We start from the raw sequence: 19,230 nt of genomic DNA on the forward strand, positions 1-19,230 counted from the left end.
TTTCTGAAAATAGTCATCTCCTGGAGCAAAGCTATTCAAATGCTTCTACTAAAATGGCACCTGATTTCTTGACAAACCTAGAAAATAAGACCACAGTGTTTTCTCCCAGTTTGTTCCAGAGTATATCTGCTGAGATGCCTCCCACTGATCTGTGATGGGACAGACATGTTGGTGAAAGACTTTTGGGACACTTGTAAAACTGAGTAGTTAAACTCAAATGGCAAAACATCATTGTTCATTATTTCACCAAGAATGGTACAAAGGCTCCAGTGTGCAGTGTAGGAATTGCTACAGGCAGCACAAGTTTTTATTCTCTCTCTTTCTCCTCCTTTCCCCTGCTTTCTCACATACACACAAAGCTGATTTTTACTTCTGCCCTCAAACGGCACTTTGCGCTCTAGGTTACCAGGCAAATTAAGCTTGTTTGCTTCTGAAAGATAATACTATTGCCAAAATGAGGGTACAGAGAAAAAAGTATGCTAGGGCAGAGAGATAGATGCAACATTTAAAGGAATCCACATATGAGATGATTTATTGCCCTGATGCTGTCTATTTTGTGGGATTTATTTATTTATTATGTATACACACATTTTAACTTTATTTATTTATTTTTATAGGTAAAAGCTGCTACAAAAAAGATTGCAAATGCCTTTGCTATCTCTGGTCCATTCAACATTCAGTTCTTGGTGCGAGGCAATGATGTGCTGGTAAGAGCCCTTGTGACTATTGGAGGAAGTCAAGCTCTGCTTTGGATAGTTAGGTGCATGGTTCCAGTGGTCCCTGCCATGGAAACTCTGTGGCAGTAGCAGCTGTGAGTTTCTAACCTGCCTTGTCTGATGACGTGTGGTCACCTGTACCAACCCTTGGTCACGCAGCTATCCCTGTTTATGTGGGAGAGAACATCCTCCCCTGCCTTCTCATTGAGGGTGAAGTGAGTCTGGTTGCATTGTGTGTCAGCACTAGCTTTGTTTTGCTGTGGGCTGCTGTCCTTCCCAAAATTATCAGTTTTGAATATGATGGACAGCACTGGGACCTACCCCTCATCCTATGAACTGATTATCATTGCTTTTAGATCTCCAGTATCTGCTCTCATCTTTAGCTGTTTCAATCATTAAAATAAACCTTCCAAGGCATTGGAAAGAAAACAAGACAATTTAAGTGTTTTAGCCTTTAATATAAGCCATTAAGATGGTTATCTAAATAGTGTGGTCCTAGTAGCTATCAATAACAGAAGTACAGCAGATGTTTGACCCTTTATGGGGAACAGTTGGCTTTTTGTTGCTAATGGAAGAAGGTCAGAGGAATGTGAGCAGAGTATGACTGAGGAAGCAGTGAATGGAAAGAAAACCTCACCTGGTATAGAAGAGATGCATTATTGGTGAAAGATCCTGCTTGGGCTATTAGTTGAGAAAAATGTACTTAGTGTTCTTCACCTTTCTTCTGTTTCACACGTAGTTATTCAGATACTCCAGAGAGGGACAGAATGGAGTTTTTCCTTCCTTGCTTTCCTTCAGCTGTGCTTGCCTTTCCTCTGGATAAACTGCCCTATTCCATTCTGTCTTAACTTACTTGTTCTTGCCCCCTCTCACTCCCCCTTCATTCTCACTTACAGCAACTCCTCCCTTGCTAATGAACTCCATGCTGTGTTTCTCAGCAAGATGCAGAACTTCTTTGTTTCTTGCTTGGGTCGCTGAATGACTTCTGCGTGTAGATGAGGAAAGTCTGTAAGGATAGCCCAGTCATTCATGAAGTGCCATTACCATGGAAAAAGAACAGGTGGGCTTCTAAAGATTGTACCTAGTGCCTGTGCATAAGATTCCATGCCTCTTGCACATTTAGGGTATAGTACAACGAGTTTTCTGAAGTGAACTCTGGATTAGTCTCAGTTCTAATTTTCAGACAATAGAGATGAAACCGAGTTGCAGAACATCAGGTTCCTTGTATCTCAGGCTGGGCCCTACCCATCCCTCATTGCTCTTTGTAATATTGAACACAATTTCTGTGTCTCTTATTTGGCAATCTGAAGAGCATCTCTTCCAAGAGGACTAAGGACTGATTTCCAGAAACATGAATCAATCTATTTCTTCACTGCACAGTGCCTGACCCTGGTGTTTCTCCTTTTTAATCCCACCAGGTGATAGAGTGCAACTTGAGGGCTTCACGCTCCTTCCCTTTTGTATCAAAGACTCTGGGTGTGGACTTCATCGATGTGGCCACAAAAGTAATTATTGGAAAAGAGTATAATGAGTCAACCCTCCCCACGCTGGAACATCCCGTTATTCCATCCAGATATGTTGGGATTAAGGTATGGTTTCCAAAAGAACACCGAAAAACCCACAACAGAGCTAGCACCTAGCGCATTAATAGGCAATGCCCAGAGAGAACAATTTACTTATTGGCCAAAGGCCAAATTGTCCTTTTGTAGTTTCTGTCAAGATAATATATCTTGGGAATTTTAGAGAAAAATCAAAGAAAAATTATTCAGTGATTATTAACAAAATCAATCTTACTTTATTTCTAACTTCTAACCTACTCTTAATCATGTTTATGAACTGCATAGTAAATATGCACTTGCAGAATTGAATACTGAAGTTCAGGCTATTTCATAATACTATCTAATGTAAGTGTGAGCATGTACAAATTTGTGTTTTGAGTGCCCCCCCACATTTTATCTTCAGGATTTGGAATATGGGCTGTTGAATGCATGGAATCCCCTTTACATGCACCACCAGTTAAAATGGGGGTGAAAGTCTTGGATCCTTTGATTTCAGTGGGGCCAAGATTTTACTTTTCATAATTACTAAGCTTATATAGCACCCAAGATACCAACGTGTCCTGTAGATATTTTTGAATGCTTAGTGGAAGAAAAAAAATTAATTGAAGTTCCTAATCATAAAAGTCTAGAACAGCAGTGCAGAAAATACAGTGGATAATGAGAATTGTTTACACAGAAACTTTCAAGCTTTAATAGCTTCCACATCAAGTGAAAATTGAGGAAACGGAAAACACCTACCATCTTTCTACTAATAAAATGTTCAGACCTATTAAAATGCAAGTCAAATCTGTGGCCCAAGCCAGCTCAGGTTATTGGCAAACCAGTCAGTCTAGAAGTAGCTTTACAATTTACTTTGATGCCATAGGTAGGCATTATCTGATGTTCTAATCTGAGACTTTTTTTTATTTTTGAAGGTCTTATTTGTTTTTATAAATTTCTATTATTTAGACCTGGGCCTTCTGCACTGTTGTTAGCTAAACTGTCAAGAGTTTTGTCTCTCCTGGGAATGCTGGCTACAGTGCAGAAAACCAACTGTATTCTTGAAAACCTCACTACAAAGCCTTTTATACTGCTTGTGTTCTGTGTGGATTTGTCAAATATAATAACCAGCTAATACTTTTGGAAATGCTAAGCTTTGAAAAATATTCCCGTTAAACCTGGTTCTCATTATTCATGCATCATATTTTGTGTCCTCTTATGTTTTTATTGCCAGGAATATTTGCATGGAAATGGGATTTTGTTTCTCCAGCAGCTCTTAAATGCTCTGAAAAGAGAATATGAAACTCTTTTCTTCTTTCTCAACATAGCTACTCCTTTGTGGATTTGGAGTCCCACCATTTTAGCTTTAGTGACTGAAATATTGTCTTGCCATGTTTGCGTCACTCAGCAAGCATGTATCATGGCTGACCAAGATTAAATCCTAGATAGAGCATGACTGGCTAAGTTTTACATAGGATTTATTTGCAGTACCAGAGTCTGCTCTTGCTGATACATATTCATGTTCATGGTAGACAAAAGTTAGGGAGCTGATGGAAGGCTTTGTTGCTTGTTACCTTTCAAGACAATGTGTGCATTAAAAATAATCCACCTTGACTGCCATATCTCAGCTTGAGACTGTAGAGTTGGCCACTGTAAAAATTTTCTCTTTAATTATAGAAGAAGCAAAACTGATCTAAAAGTCATGAAGGTAAGTTACATTTTTTGAGAAATCTTTCGCAATGAATTTCTGCTGTCACATTTTAGTTGGTCATTGTTAGGTGTCATGAGACAGCAGCTGTCTTGTCTGTAGTGTTACCCTCAAAGACTTTCAAGAACAGAATTATGTCTTTGGGTTTAAAAGTAGATTCATTTTTAAGCAGCAAGGATGCTGTCTTTATGAAAATGCCATTAGTAGTTTAAGATGTAGAGAAGCCCTATAGAAAATAAAAATATTCCTTAGCAGAAAATTTGTTCCATGTTTGCCACGTGTTCATAGGCTCTTTAACAGAGAGTTTCTCCCCCCCCCCCCCCTTTTTTTTTTTAAGGTCAAATTACAGGTGTGTACTTTGGGGAGGGAGAGGGAAAATATGAAAATAATTTGCAAAGTTTCATCAGGTTTACACAAAAGGAGTACATTCTTGTGGAATGGTTTGATTCCTGTGCATGAAAAATTTCTATTGGAGAACAGTTTTCTCAGAAATCTGACTGGCTTCAGGTAGTATCTCTCTTTGTTTCATTAATTAGATGCTTCACAGCCTTTCTGTTTTAAAATGTGTCCTAAAAATGATGGTGATGGTGGGCTAGCACAGATTAGAAATCTGCCATGAGAACGTGAGCAGGACTGCAAGAATTAGAAGGATGATTTATTGATGAAAAACTTGTTTATTTGTTCCAGTCCATCATCAGGATGCTGGGCGAACTCATTTGCCAAGTACTCCTCTGCTTATCAGCCTTGACCAGTGCTTTTTTTGGATTAATTCATGTCTGTCTCTGTCACTTCCAAGTGTAGCTGGATGTTTGGTTTTTTTAAATGATCCATTAAATTTTCATTCTCTTTCTCCCTCCCTCCTCTTGCTTTCACCAGGCCCCAATGTTTTCTTGGGCCCGGCTGAGAGATGCTGACCCTGTTCTCCGATGTGAAATGGCCTCTACTGGGGAGGTATCTTTTAGATTTGCTATTTATTTTTTTTTTAGAACAAGTTGCCTTTAAACATCATGAATCTTTGAAAGTGATCTTATTACTACCTGAATCATGATGGCATCTGTAGCTTCTTCAGAAAATTGAAAACATCTTTCTTAGCTGTAAAAACATATTGTCCTGGAAAACCCAGTTTATTCAGCCACTGGATGTCCCTCTTTACCTGCATGTCAGCTCCCTGAGTTGGACCTGGTTGATGTGACAGCCTGAAATGAGTTTATCTGAGAGCTGTTGGGTTCTGGGAGGTTCTCTGTGTGTCAGTCTGTTTTATGAATCACCTGCTTCTAGACAGACAAGTGCTTATGGCTCTCAACCCCCGCCCCCATCGACACATGCCAGAACAGTAATATTGAGACTCCAGGTCTTGGAACGTGCTAGTTATTTAAAGGCAACAGATATGGGTGCTGATATTTTTGTTGTTGCCTGGTAACCATCAAGGCATGTCCCAAGGTGCAAAAGGTGATAAAGAGTGAATAAAATGAGATGGCTGCAGTATTGACTGTCAGTAGGGTGAGGGGGAGACTGGGCTCCTTTACCCATTCTTTCTACAACAGGGCTGTGAGGCGCTTTTGAAATGCGTCTCTGGTATACACTTGGCACACTACAAAGGCACAAAGCTGTTCCTGCGTAGGCTCAGCACTGATGGGACCCCTCACCCCTCAAGGGGAACAGGTTTCCATCTACATCATCTGAAGAGATATTAACTCATCTAGAACAAAGAGGCTTGCTTATGAGTTGTTGCTGAGCTGTCAATAGCTTCTGTAGCTATACCCAAGCTATCTTTAAACTTGCTTGCTGTTACTTCTAGAAAACAGTTGCAGTAGCAGGAAACTTATTCTGGGCTAGAAAACCCACTTGGGAAGTGGTTAAATACTGAGGCAATTAGATTACGCTTAACTCAGCTCTACCATAGCTAGGCAAGTGGCAGAGCCTGGGCTGCTCCATTTGATATGAGTTTCAGTATGTCTACATGAGCTGTTTTCACTAGGAAAGACATCATTTTAGTATGAAAAAGCTCTATACCCAGATACAAGGTAAGAACAGCCTTAAGTCTCCTACATCTCTCCAGAATTACTTTATTTTGCTCCTCATAATATGTGGGAAATCAGTATTGCAGAAGATTTCCTTTCAGTGTAGTTAATGGGCAGAAAAAAGCCAAGTGACTTCCATGACTTCTTTATTTTCAGAAAAAAATTGACTACACAGACACTGTCTGTATCCTCCCCCCACCCCCGCAAGAGAAAAAAAGGAATAAAAATGTAACTAAGGGCAAGAATTATTTTTCTGAGCTTTATATAGAGTTAGAGATTACCTTGGTCATAAAGGAGGGTTTATTAACTTTTATGACTTGGAAAGATCCATATTCACAAATGCCATAAAATGTGACAGTTATGAAAGTCTTTCTTATGAGTGAAGTAAGGATAATAACTTACTTTGGGTAAAATGCTCAATTATTCCTCAAAGACGTTTTTCACACACACAGCTTGATTTGGGCTTGAATTTGTCACATCTGTCTGGCAGAGATGTATTGTGCTGGAAGTCATGGTTCCCACAACAGTAGAAGACACAGTGCTGGGGGTCCCTTTGAGTATTGTGGCTGTTTTGACCACGCCATAATGATAAACCTCTCCTGGCAGGCTGGAAACCCCTGGTCCAAGCCTATGAGGCAGGGGGCTATCCACCACCCTAGAAAGTCCAGCACATATGTACCCCCTTAGCCAGACACACTGTAAAACAGCCTTAACACTCAAGGATGAGTTTTTAGAGAAAAGCTCAAATACTAGTTGTCATGATTTTTTTTTTATCCCTTCCCTTGTAAGTTTTTTTGTTTTGTTGTTTGTTCTTTTTTTTACTTCAGAGGATCTGGCAAATCATTTGTTCTTCTTCTTACATAAAATACTGGTTTCTGCTCACCATGATAACAGTGAGACCATGAATGTGATGGCTCACTCTGTGATGGGAACGACTGTAAGAGGAAAACGGGAGAGCAATTCTCAATCAGCCCCTTTATCCCATCTGTATATGTGTGTAGATTTGTTATTTCAAAGAGAAAAATCTGTGACAGTTTCTGCTTCTGACTGTTTTTCAACAAGTGTAGAGTTGGACAGAAAAAATGAGGGTTTTTTTTTTTTTCTTTTTCAACTTTCACAAAAGCTTATGCATTCTTCTTTTTGTCATCAGAATTCCAAATTTTAGTAAGGAACACAGTTTAGTTCCCTCAGAAGATCATTACTGTATGGCAGTCTGTAAGCAACTGAGTTCCACAGACAGTTCTGAATGATGGAGAACTGCTAAATGATTTTTATTGATTTCTTTATCAAGTTTTTGTTTATTTAAAATAAATTATTATGAATTGGCATGATTGCTGTTTTGTTTTCCTAAGTACATACTAACTTTTTACTTGAATTTTGTACTTCTATGGACTTTTAATGGAAAAGCATCTTTATATACCATGGTTTATCTTCACAAGAAATGCCAGAAGTACATGACAGCACAAGCGCTGTCTTACCCCAGTTTGCAACATACACAGAGCAACATGCCTGCATGTAGAACACTCAGTGATATTTAAACATTACATAATGTTAAACAATTTGCAGTGCACTCACAAACATTGGAGCAGAGGCTGTGTACAGCATTCCCATAACTCAGCAGCATCAATTGTTACTCCTTGGTGTGCTGTTTGAAACTAAAGTGTTGCTTATTCCTTTGTTATTGCTTCATTAAAATTGAGATTTGTCTGAAATGATTTTGATTTATCCCCCCACCCCCCCTTCAGGCTCCATGCAAAAGCAGTCTGATTCTGTGTGAAGAAGTCAAAAGAGCCTATTTAAAAATTTCATTGCTGTTTCTTTTTAAAGCAATGGTTTTGGGTTATTTTTGTTTTTTTCCCTTTTGTGCCCTTTCCCAGGTTGCATGCTTTGGAGAGGATGTGTACTCTGCCTTCCAGAAGTCTATGCTTGCCACAGGGTTTACATTTCCGAAGGAAGGAATTTTGATTGGAATCCAGGTGAGTCCTAAAAATCAAAGCTGAGAAAGGACTGACACAGAGGAACTCATTAACTGTTGCCTTGTTTTCATTCATGTGTCTTTATGGCTTCAATGGGTTTCTCTGCAATCTGTCTTGAAGTGCAGTAAGACAGTGAGGAACAAACACCATAGAGAGATCTTTACCAGATTCCCTAGGGCTGGCCTGGTTTTTTTTCACCTCTGGATCCTGACAGTTTCTACTGGGAGCTGCAGAAGTTTTCTGGGGGCAAACCCCTGTGATTGCTGCTAGCAGAAGCCCGGGATCAGAGCGTTAGAAGCCACCTTCCTGTGGGGAACAATGCCTTTAGACAATCAGTTCAGAGAAACATCTCAGGTAGAACTCAGAGCCTGCTCCTTGCTCCCTGCCAAATGGGAGCCCTGGGGATGCTACTTTCCAATCCTGACATATAAACTCTCTTCATCTGTACACTGCCTCTTGCCCTTTTGAAACCAGTTCCCCTCCACCCCCACAAAAGAGTGAGACAGTTTCCGTACTGCAAAGCTGGACCTGCTAAGCTTTCCCCATAGATGCATATATTTCATTCCAGGCAGAGCTGCGGCATCATTCGACAGTGTAGAAAACATGATGTTCTAAGGGTGTTGACGGTCTAGTTTATTGGTGTAACACTGTCAGGCAATGAGACCTCCACTAGGTATGGCACTGTCATGTTCTTCTCATTGGAGTTGTGATGGGAATATACTTGAGTGCAGTGGGGCAAGGGATTAAAGGACAACAGTCTTCACCCTGCAGCCTACTTTCCTGGCTCCATAGAGGCATGTCTGCCATTATTTCTTTCCTCTTTTTGATGATGGTGCATGGACAGTGTTGTTCCCTACTATGCAGCTCCTATCAGCTAGGAGTAAGTAGCTTAGAAAGGAAGACCCAATGCTACATTTGTGTAGGAATGTTTCTGGTTTCTGTACCTTGCCAGAGCTCTCTCCTCTTAGGGACTGCCTCTCAGACACATATTCTGCAGGTCCAGTGATTCCTTACCAGATTAGAGCTCGAACTTTAGGGTTTCACCTCTTGCTGTCAGCATCCCTCAAAGTTGCTATACGTAACAGAAAGATTAAATGGTGTCATTATGGGAATGTCCTCCAGTGCAATGGCTTATGCAAACAGCCTTTACTGTGAGGGAGTTCCCAATGGGTTTGCCTTAGGAACAGCCCTGCACCATTCTCAGTTCTGTATCAGTAAGGAGGATGTGCATTTTAGGATGAAAAGGTAGCCAGGCAGAAAAGCAAAAAGTGTTGGTATTTTATCCCAGGATAGTTATCAACTGCAGGAGGTGCTGAAGTCAGAGGCACTTGTAAACGTTGAGATGTGTGTATGTGCCTCAAAATAATTCAGACATTTCCCCTGCAACCAGAACGTTCTTGGGCCCCATAAAGACAACCGATTGCCTCCTGGTATTTCCCCGTTGTGCCTGTAATAAGCTTACGCCTTACACGATTGCATAAAGCCAATAAAACAAAAAAGTAGAATAGATGAATTTTCCTGTCAGACAACTGGGGTGTGAAAAATGTGTTGGGCTGTCTGTGCCAGCAGAGGACGTGAAGAAAGTGTGTGAAAAGTGGCCAGAAAGGAATATGACTTCTGCTAACGCAGATTACCACTTAGTCTTTAAATATATACGTGTATACATACATCTATGGATTGCAGCTGCTGCTCTAAGTTACCTCAAATTAGCAGAGATGTCTTTGTTTGCTACCTAGATAAAATTTAAAAGTTCAGTATGAAACTCTTGGCAGTTGGTACTGTATGTCTACTGTATATGTAATCACTGCAGATTTTAAAACAGTATCTAAAAAGGGGGAAAAGAAAAGCTAGGAGAAGAAAAAGGAGAGACCCCAGTGTTTAAAATTTAAGGCTGTTTTCCTGATAGCAGCTAAAAGGGAACAGGCAGCAAAGAGTAATTTTAGCTATAGAAAGCATTTATGTAGGTTCTGTGTCAGTATCTGTTAAACTGAGCCAAATGTTCTTTGTATAAAGGTCTTAAGAAAAAAAAAAGGAAAAAAAACCTGGATAAAACAACCCCCAAATCCCAACGCCCCAAACCTTTTAAAACTAACAAGTTTCTATCCTTTTAAATGAGTGGTTTACGGTTCATTTTTTTACAAAAGAAACTTGAAAACAACGGATCAATTGCTTAAAGGTCTCTCTTCATCTCAGCATATTTCTTACATAATTAAACTCCAAAACAAAAAGTGTAAAGTTAATGCCGAGAACCACGTATTGTTCCCTCACCACTCTGGAGTTCATCACCTACCTGCTTTTCAGTGGTCCATTTTGAAACAGATGGGAGCTAAAGCCTTGTAAGAAGGGAAGGTTGACATGCTGACCTAGATCTGACATGTAGACTATGAGTGGTCTTCCCTGAGTATTACAGGCTGGAGGAAAGGGGAGCCCCTCACTGCAGAAACAAGAGGCACAAGGAATGAGGCATAAGGCGGGCTGTGAACACCAGCAGCATTGTTCTCATTTTAATCACAAACATGAGGTCATCTACCTCAAATGGGCAAAGTTGTCAGTGTATCCTCAGAAGGGAAGTACAGGCTCAGAAGGACAGATACCAGGTTGCCCCTCTCTACAATCACTTGCCGTTCAAATATCATTGCTGTGAGGAGGTGACAGGGTAGAGGTCCCTCCCTGGGCAGAGACCCCTGGCTTTCAAACTGCAGGATGGTTTCTGCAAGCTGTTCTGGTGCACTTGAGGCTGGTTTTTGTCAGGAGCACGTACACCAGCCCACTTGGTTGTCTCTGAGGAAGGTGCTATGTTTCATCTGCAGTGGATGGTGAACTCAAAACATACCCTGCTTTTGGAGGCTTCATTGCTTTGTGACCAGCAGCTCGCTCTGATTTTTAGACTGGACTTTTAGCTCTTGCAGAGAGAGAAATAAGAAGCCAAACGGCCTTGAATTCTGCTTCCCTCAAAAGTATCTAGGCTCAACATATTTAGGTTATTCGGTATACTGCACCTTTATGCCATTGCTGTTAATTATGTTGAGGTGAGAGTAGGCTGCTTTCTTGAAGGTGAAAGTCAAATAGATGTAGTTAACAATAGCAGAGAGGGAGATCTTAGTTTCCTTGCAAATGTTTCACTCCAGGGTATTTTGCAAATCAAGAGTCAAATGGCTCTACAGTTCAGACACGTCTCAATACGCTCAGGTAATGAACCCAACCTTGCTGAGGGGCTTCCATGTTGGTGTACTTGCAGGTTGCAGTTCCAGTGGTAATCCTACTAGGGCCACACAAGTGTTGCTAACAAAGTAATCATCCTCAAGTTCAAACAGGTGAGCACTCCTTGACATCTGCAGAACAGTGCAAGGCAGGTTGGGCAGCCAGCTGGGACTGCAAGCCCACTGGATTGTCCTTCAGTTGTGAGCACTCTCTGACATTGCACAGGTTGAGGTTCCCTAGGATAGTTAAGGCCTGATGCTCTCCCAGGGTAAATGGAGTACAGCTTTCTTGTTAGATGAATGAATCTCTGCCAGTTTATGCAAACCGATAATCTGACCTCTTTTCTTTTCACAATTTGGAGAAATCCCTGAGTCTGCCATTAAATAATTTATATTTTATGCAAGAGGAGTTGAAAAGCTCATTTTGTTTTCTTTCCTGATTGAGCTATTCAGTGATATCTCTGGGATGGAGTGCATCTGTCTTACATCTGTGCTGGTGACCACAAGATGTGGAAAGCATTGATGGAGTATTTTATTTTTAAACGCCAGCACTCCAAGTCTGTTGTTTCAAGGTAACCTTCTGCCTTGTTTCCTTATGTACCAGAACTTTTTGCATGCTCCACAGTGGATTTGGATACAGAATTCAAGATTATCACAGGAGATGAGCTGGCTTCATTTTGAGCTGGATCTTAGTGAGAACTGGTGTAACGGTATTGAATTAACTGAGGATGTAGTCCTTTACAAATAGCAAGGCATGATAGCAAACATGAGAGAGGTTATAAGAAATAGATCTTTTCGGATAAAGGAAAAAGAATACAATTCTCCTACAATAAATATCTTCCACTAAATAAATCTGCTTGTACTTTTCACCTTTAGTAACTAATGGTTTCTTATACAGGTTCTTTCAGCCAGCTTGTAAATCTGAGGCTGCTCCGATGCAAGCTGACAGCTGTAATTTCTTTTCATGGAGAGGCTGTTTTATGTGTCACAAGTGTTCAGTACATGTTTGATAGAAGTTTATAATACTGTTGTGAAAGCCAACTCCCCTGACCAGAAGGCAGAACCGTTCTCTCTGATGGGGAAGCTGCCAACCCTGTCACATTGTATATTTGTATTTTCCAGTTAGTGTACAGAATGAGATGTCTTTCAAAATGAGGTTCTTTCCAGAGTGCTTCCCGCCCCATAGACTCCTTTTCTTGATAGGAGATAGTTCACCCTTCAGAATATTGCTTTCTCGCCCATAAAGGTTAAGCTATCAGTAGCTCCAGCAGGGACAAGGAAGCTTGCAATAATCTTACTTGCAAATGGCCAGACCAGGCTAAGGTTAAAAGCAAGGTTTGGCCTGCCTTGGCAGTAAGAAGGGCATGTGTTGCATCTGATCTTTGCATTGCTGTACCTTCAACTTCCTGAAGAAAGTTATGCTGGGATCAAAATTCTCCCTCACCTGTTGCTTTAAAATGGCTTGTTCAACTGCAGATGTCTACAAGAGGTCGTCTTATCTTTACTTCTTCTAAATTATGTTCAATCTGGGCATACATTATGAAAGAGTCCTTCAAAAGTGCCCTAAGTACCTGGGCATTCAAGTCCTCATGGGAATAGGGTGTCCCAGTCTCCTGAGTGGTTTTGTGTTTTCCATTTCCATATGCCCATGGGAGTTAGAAATGAACTCATGCAAACCCAGGCTCTTCTTCATGTGAATTTGCAAACAGAGATGCAAAGGCAGCCCAAAGCCTGTCCACATATATTATCTGCCAGAAGAGAAGGCCAAATGTTTGAGCAATGATTAAAAAGATATTTAATTAAGAGAAGAGGAGACTCTGGTTGGTGTATTTGAGAAGCCAACTGCCCAGATATTTCATATGCAGTAGTAAATCTGTAGTTGCAGTAGAACTTAGTATGGGAACACTTAACTCTGGTGTTGTAACAAAGTATGTCTTAGCTGGGAATGACTTAGGCTTCAGGATCCAGACAGTTTTCTTGGAATGGCACTGTACATGCACATTCAGACATTTCTGCACACATGCACAGACACGCATTCTCAGCACAGAAATGTGTATTTGCCTCTTAGCACAGTCTGGAGGAACTTAATGTTGCTTAACAAAACACTGTTTCTAAATCCTAGCTTTGATGCTGTATCTAATAAATTTCCTTTTTCAGAAGTCCTTCCGCCCCAGATTCCTCAGTGTAGCAGAACTACTGCATGAGGAAGGTTTTAAGGTAGGTGGTTTCAGTTATGTAAAGCTAGAGAGTTTTCAAAATCTGAAACGTACTCTGCCTGCTACAGGAATGGAGAACGTTGGAGTTTATTTGAAGATAGAGAAAAAAGGACATTTTCGAAGTACAACAGGGATTTTTAGCTGAGTGATCCATAAAGTCAGCAGGTATCACCCAACTAAAAGTTTTCATGATTGTTCAATTGAACATATGAGATTGCCATGAGGGCAAGAACAACCCTAGCTCTGCTATCCGCCTGCAATCAGGATGTCATATTATAAAGTCCTCTAAGTTCTCCAAGAAACAAAAATGCCAGCAGAATGCCATGGATGACAGGAGGGGAGGAAGGGGAAGCCTTTTATATGGAGAAGGTCTTTACAGTGTTTCATCTTCAGTGATATTCACAACTTGCAGACATATGAAATTTGTGGTGTTTACATCCCTCTTGTAACTCTTCTGCATCATTTTGTATCCATATCCCTATTGAAAGGTAACTAACAACACAGCCACAAAAGATTGGCGAGAGCTTTTTAGTATTAAGTATTTAAGAACTATTTTTCTCAGTGGCATTAGTGTAACTACTACATTTACAGTTCTGCCTTTCAAAACTTAGTGCTAGGAAAAAAAAAAAATTGTAAGTGATCAAACTTAAGCCCTATTGAAAGTCAGAGGGATTTAGGTTTTCCTAAGCCACTTAACTGCTTCTGGATGTGTTACTACCATTCATTGACTATCATCCATCAGCAAATCACAGATAACGGAATGTTGGGAAAGTCATGCTGTTTTCTGTATGTCTCTGTGTATGGAGACACCCTTGTGATGAAAAATGCCCTCCAAAATCAGCTCTGACAGCTAGGCTGTGTATTGGGTCAGACCTACATGAGTTAAATGAAAAGTTCTGGTATTATGAAGCACAGAGTAAGTAACTTTTTTTCCCCTTAACAGCTTTATGCCACAGAAGCAACCTCAGACTGGCTCAATGCTAATGGTATCCCTGCAAATCCTGTGGCATGGCCATCACAGGAAAGCCAAAGTCCAAACCTCCCCCCGGTCAGGAGGTAAGAGCAATACTCACCTTGTCAAATTTGTGTTAACATCCAGGACAGCAAGGGTCAAATTGCTGGCCCTGTTGAGATCATTGATAGTGATTTAATGGGACTTTGGATTCAATCCAAATGTTTTGCTTTATCTAATTCTGTCTGGAATTGTCACAGCAGGGAGGATTCAGCTTAATTAATGAACATCTCATTCAACAGTCCTATTTAATATGGCTTGGCTGTATTGCTCCATATTACATTTTCATGCAAGGATATGTGGGATCTGAATATTTAGCCTCTAATGACAATCAGTCATGCCTTTTAACAGAGTTGTGCTGAGCTATATGAAGGTTGAATATTGCTTTGCATCACTGAATAGAACAGAAATAAAGCCCAAATTCCTGAGTTGTAGCTTAGTGCCTTAACCCCTCAACCTTCATTTCTTGGGATGTAAGACTAAACTCAAATGTAAATTTTCAGTGTTGTTTACCTGCATGCCTGTGCTATTCATCATAGATTTTCATTGAGCAAGACACACTGTGATACTGTCTTGTGCATTGTTTCTTCAGGCTGTTAAGGGATAGGAAAATAGATCTGGTGATTAACCTGCCTAACAGCAACACCAAGTTTGTCCATGATAATTATGTGATCCGGAGGATGGCTATTGACAGCGGCATTGCTCTGCTCACTAATTTCCAGGTACTTCCCATGTTTTTCTCTCTCCTCTCAGTCATAAGAGCCTTTAGAGCTTTCAAGCACTTGTGACCTTAGATTCCAGTGTGTTTGGGCCCTTATTATCTCTGACAAATAATGATGTGCCTGAAAATCATGGCAACACAATTGTTTGAATGTATTTTCTTTTTGCTACTATACAAAATAATATTGCTCGAAATAATGCACAAAAAAGAAGAAAATCTTGAGTCCTGTGCTGCAGCTGAAGTTGTTGCTGTATCATTTTCACTTCAGAGCAAACTTCTTGTGCACGACTGCCTGTAACATGTTTAAATTATGCATGGGAACAGTTTCTTAGTGCGATGTTTTTCCAGTACAGTCCTTAAACCTTACAGCAGGATGTAGCTGGGCTTGTTTGAATGATCCTTGGGGCAATCCAGTTCCAAAGTGCCATCCAAGTGGAATTGCTGCCTTTCCTGTTGTAGTCCCCAATTGCTAGTCATTATGTGTTTGTATCTCCTGACAAACCTCTTTCACATACTGATAAGGGAAGAGATATTTGGTAATGCAAAGTGGGACTCCTGCTGCCAGCTGTACCTTGACTTCCTTTGCAAGTGGCTTCAACTGTCACAAAAGAGCCTCATCTGGCTCTCATTAAGCACAGCAGCCAAATTCCGGTTGATTTCAGTGGGTGCTGACATGGAACCCAGTGACTTGAGCTGGTGTCCAGCTGCGCAAAATCTTCTGCTGTGATTGGAGTGAGCAGAGAGCAGAGAGAATGCCAAGCTCTAAGTTCATAGACAGGATAATGCCAAACATGGTTAGCAGCAATGGGAAATTGAAGACCCAACCTTCGTCTACTTGCAAAACACACACTGACAACCAGAACAGGGGTCCCCATCCAAAATTTATTACCACACCTGCTTGATGCATTTCATTGAACCCTTTTGACTGCAGAGTTTTAATCTCATTTTCAGAGAGGGAAACAACCCTGTGTTCTCTTAAAGGATTGGGCTGTAGGGGAAAACAACAGCTCTCACGGGACAGAGCTCTCTTGCCAAAGCAGCCCCAGCACCTCTAAGACTCTCCATCTGGACAGGCAGGCTCCAGAGGGTTGGAGCCAACACCCATGCACAGTCACCTTGAAATTGGTATTGATTTGGATGGACTCAATGACTGGACCTGCACAGGGTAGTTTCAGGGTGACAGCGTAGAAGTGTGGAGCCTGCTCCATTAGAATCATACAATGGTTTGGGTTGGAAGGGACCTTAAAGATCCCCCCTGCCATGGCCAGGGACACCTTCTGCTACACCAGGTTCCTCAAAGCCCCATCCAACCTGGCCTTGAACACTTCCAGGGATGGGGCATCCACAACCTCTCTGGGCAACCTGTTCCAGTGGCTCTCACCACCCTCATAGTAAAGAATTGCTTCCTAATATCTAATGTGAATCTGCCCTCTTTCACTTTAAAACCATTACCCCTCATCCTATCACTACACTCCTTCTGCAGAAGGCTTTGCAATGCTCAGTCCTCCTCTGTTTTATATTGACAGGTGACAAAGCTTTTTGCTGAAGCTGTCAAATACTCTGGGAAATTGGACTCCAGGAGTCTCTTCCACTACAGACAGTCTGACAATGGAAACACTGCATAGAAGAGCTATATCCAACCTACAATCTTACTGCTTCTGGCACCACAAAAGAGAGGGGATCTCAGATCATCCACCTAACCATCTTTCCATGTATTTTATGGCATCTGGACTGATTGTTTTTGCAACTCACGCAAATTCCTAGCCAATACTTTTGATGGCTCATTGGAAAGCCATCCTCTCCCCATCCTCTCCACCATCTTCTCCCCATTTCCACATAGGATCAAATATTAGCTACTTACTAGATGGGTAGGTCCAGATGCCATCATAGCAGAGGAGATGAAAGGATATACAAGTGATCATACATGGGCATTGTTTCTTCTTTTCATAACCAAGCCTGCTCCTCCTTAGAAACACCTTCCTTGGGTCCATACTTCCAGCTATTCTTATGCTGGACTACAAGAGCCTGGCCCCAAACTCCCAAAGACAGACATGTAGCTTTCTCTTTCCACGGCTGATTATCAATGATTTTACAACTTTATGTAACAATTAAACACCCTCCTGCTTGATCAACCCAATGATACCATTGGATGCCTCCCATGGTGATGAGTGTGATAGGAGCTCTTTAAAGACAGATGAATGTGAATTCTCCACAGTTCCCTGCAACAGCTGACAGGCATAATGCAGCTACTTTTTGTTTGGTTTTTAACCCTGGCCAAGAATCATCTTCTTCAGCCTGTAGATTTGATGGGAGAGGAAGGCTGTATGTGTGTGTCCTGGAATTGCTTCCAAGTTCTGCTCAGTTCTTCAGGCTATTATTATTATTTTTTAAATTCTGGTTCAACATTCTGAATTCAGGCAGCTGTCCCCATATCATAAAGGCTCTCTCTCAGCTTTGTGTCTGGCTTCAAAAGTGGAGAACTCCCCAAAGACTTCTGTATGTTGCTGTCCAACATTTTGTGCCATGATTGTGGGCATTAAAATTGAATCGTTTCAAAACGAGGTGAAAGTGTTGCAGTGCTTTACCCCTTCACTTTCGCTCCAGCCTTCTCTGCTGTTTTTTCAGCTCTGGCAATGCCTGCAAATGCTGTCCACAGAGCAGGCACCCACTGTGCCACATGGTGCATATTATCACTTGCTGTCTGCATGGCAAAAGATTTCAGCAGCTCTATGGCCAAAGGCACTGCATCCTGCAGCATATACAGTGCCTGCCTCTAAACGTTTACCAGCTAAGAACGTATGTGTCTGTCTTTTTTCCCCCCATGTTGCAGTATGTACACAGCACACCCTGGAGTCAGGAAGGTTCCAAGTTGGACAACTTCTCTGGTACTTGCTAGAGTAAGCTGAAGTGGAGCATTTTCCTCCAGTCATGCTCTGTCTGCCTGAGATGCTGGACCCAGGGCACTGCTAGCTTGTAATTACCTACCTCTTATGCATCCCCCAATGCCTGCAGCCCTGCCAAGAAATACTGCTGCCAGCTAGTGGTAGATATATGGTGGTGGAGCCGGGTACCACCCAGCAGTGCTTTTTCTGAAGCTATCAATCAACACTGAAAGTAGTGTGCTTTGGGCTGTGTTAAGGAGATGAGCAAACCTAGGCTGCTTCTTGCATGTGGTCTCAAGTTCCCTTGGGTCCCAAGAAGCTTCGAGTGTAGAGAGAGAATAAGGGTGGATAGATAGTCTGGGGTTTTTAAAATTAATGCTAAAACATTTCAAGAAGGATATAAAATCTGATGAGAGCTGTTATTGAGAAGTGCAAAGGAGTGGGCAGAGGCTGTGATGCCTTTGGGTACCATGGGACTCTCTGTACAATTGGTGCTAAGAGCCAAGACCAAATTGTGAACCAGGTGTGGACTTTATTTCTGATCTGGTTGCCATTCCAAGTGCTCTTGTCATGGACATTTCTTCAGCACTAACTTTTGTGATGAACACAACCCTGCCTGCTGTGCATACGGAGAGCTTTGCACTTTTAGAGTAGAGAAACCAAACAAAAAAAGCCCAACCAAAACTCCAGAAGAGCCCAAAGCCATCAAGTGTTCACCCACTCAGTTGCGAAATGGATGACTAATGGTGGTTAATGAAGCACTCTAATGCATCCTGCACGTTTTTTTTTCAGTGGCAAAAGTCCCATTAACAGCTCCTGTCATCTCACATCCTCCCACCCTGCTTTTACCTCTAGTAGTGAACAAAGTGACATCTTAAAACATCTGTATTCTCTTGTTCTTCCTCTTCTGTTTTGTCACATCTCTCGTGAGCTGAAAATGAAATAAATGCCCTGGATTGTGACACTACTCATTCTTAAATTCTGCATGGCCTGGATTCTGCCCTTTTTTTTTTTTTAAAGTCTTTTTTTAAAGCATTGATGAACACTAGTCTGTTAGGAAACTATCATTCTTATGTTTGACAGCGAATGCATCATTTAATGCAGAGCTGCTGTATGCCTCAGAGGTGAGGAGGTGCTGGGAAAAGAGCAGCAGGACAAAGTGAATGCTCTTTCTCTTCAGCTGCATGTACACAAGAGAAAGGAGAAGCCCTGATCCCCCAGGAGAGACATGTGAAATGTA

General features: G+C 41.4%; 1 protein-coding gene across 1 annotated transcript in view; it reads left to right on the forward strand.

Annotated features, from left to right (window-relative positions):
• The window catches only part of CPS1 (carbamoyl-phosphate synthase 1), a 98,386-nt gene extending 79,434 nt beyond the window's left edge, over positions 1 to 18,952 (forward strand). The window contains exons 32-39 of the mRNA XM_069782033.1: positions 618 to 707; positions 2,135 to 2,305; positions 4,839 to 4,913; positions 7,861 to 7,959; positions 13,317 to 13,376; positions 14,319 to 14,431; positions 14,980 to 15,109; positions 16,635 to 18,952. Coding sequence (XP_069638134.1) covers positions 618 to 707; positions 2,135 to 2,305; positions 4,839 to 4,913; positions 7,861 to 7,959; positions 13,317 to 13,376; positions 14,319 to 14,431; positions 14,980 to 15,109; positions 16,635 to 16,733 — 837 coding nt within the window. The 3' untranslated portion in view covers positions 16,734 to 18,952. The remainder of the gene's footprint in view (positions 1 to 617; positions 708 to 2,134; positions 2,306 to 4,838; positions 4,914 to 7,860; positions 7,960 to 13,316; positions 13,377 to 14,318; positions 14,432 to 14,979; positions 15,110 to 16,634) is intronic.
• The last annotated feature ends 278 nt before the right edge of the window (positions 18,953 to 19,230 follow it).

This window comes from Haliaeetus albicilla, chromosome 4 (assembly GCF_947461875.1).
Source record: "Haliaeetus albicilla chromosome 4, bHalAlb1.1, whole genome shotgun sequence".
Taxonomy (NCBI): Eukaryota; Metazoa; Chordata; class Aves; order Accipitriformes; family Accipitridae; genus Haliaeetus; species Haliaeetus albicilla.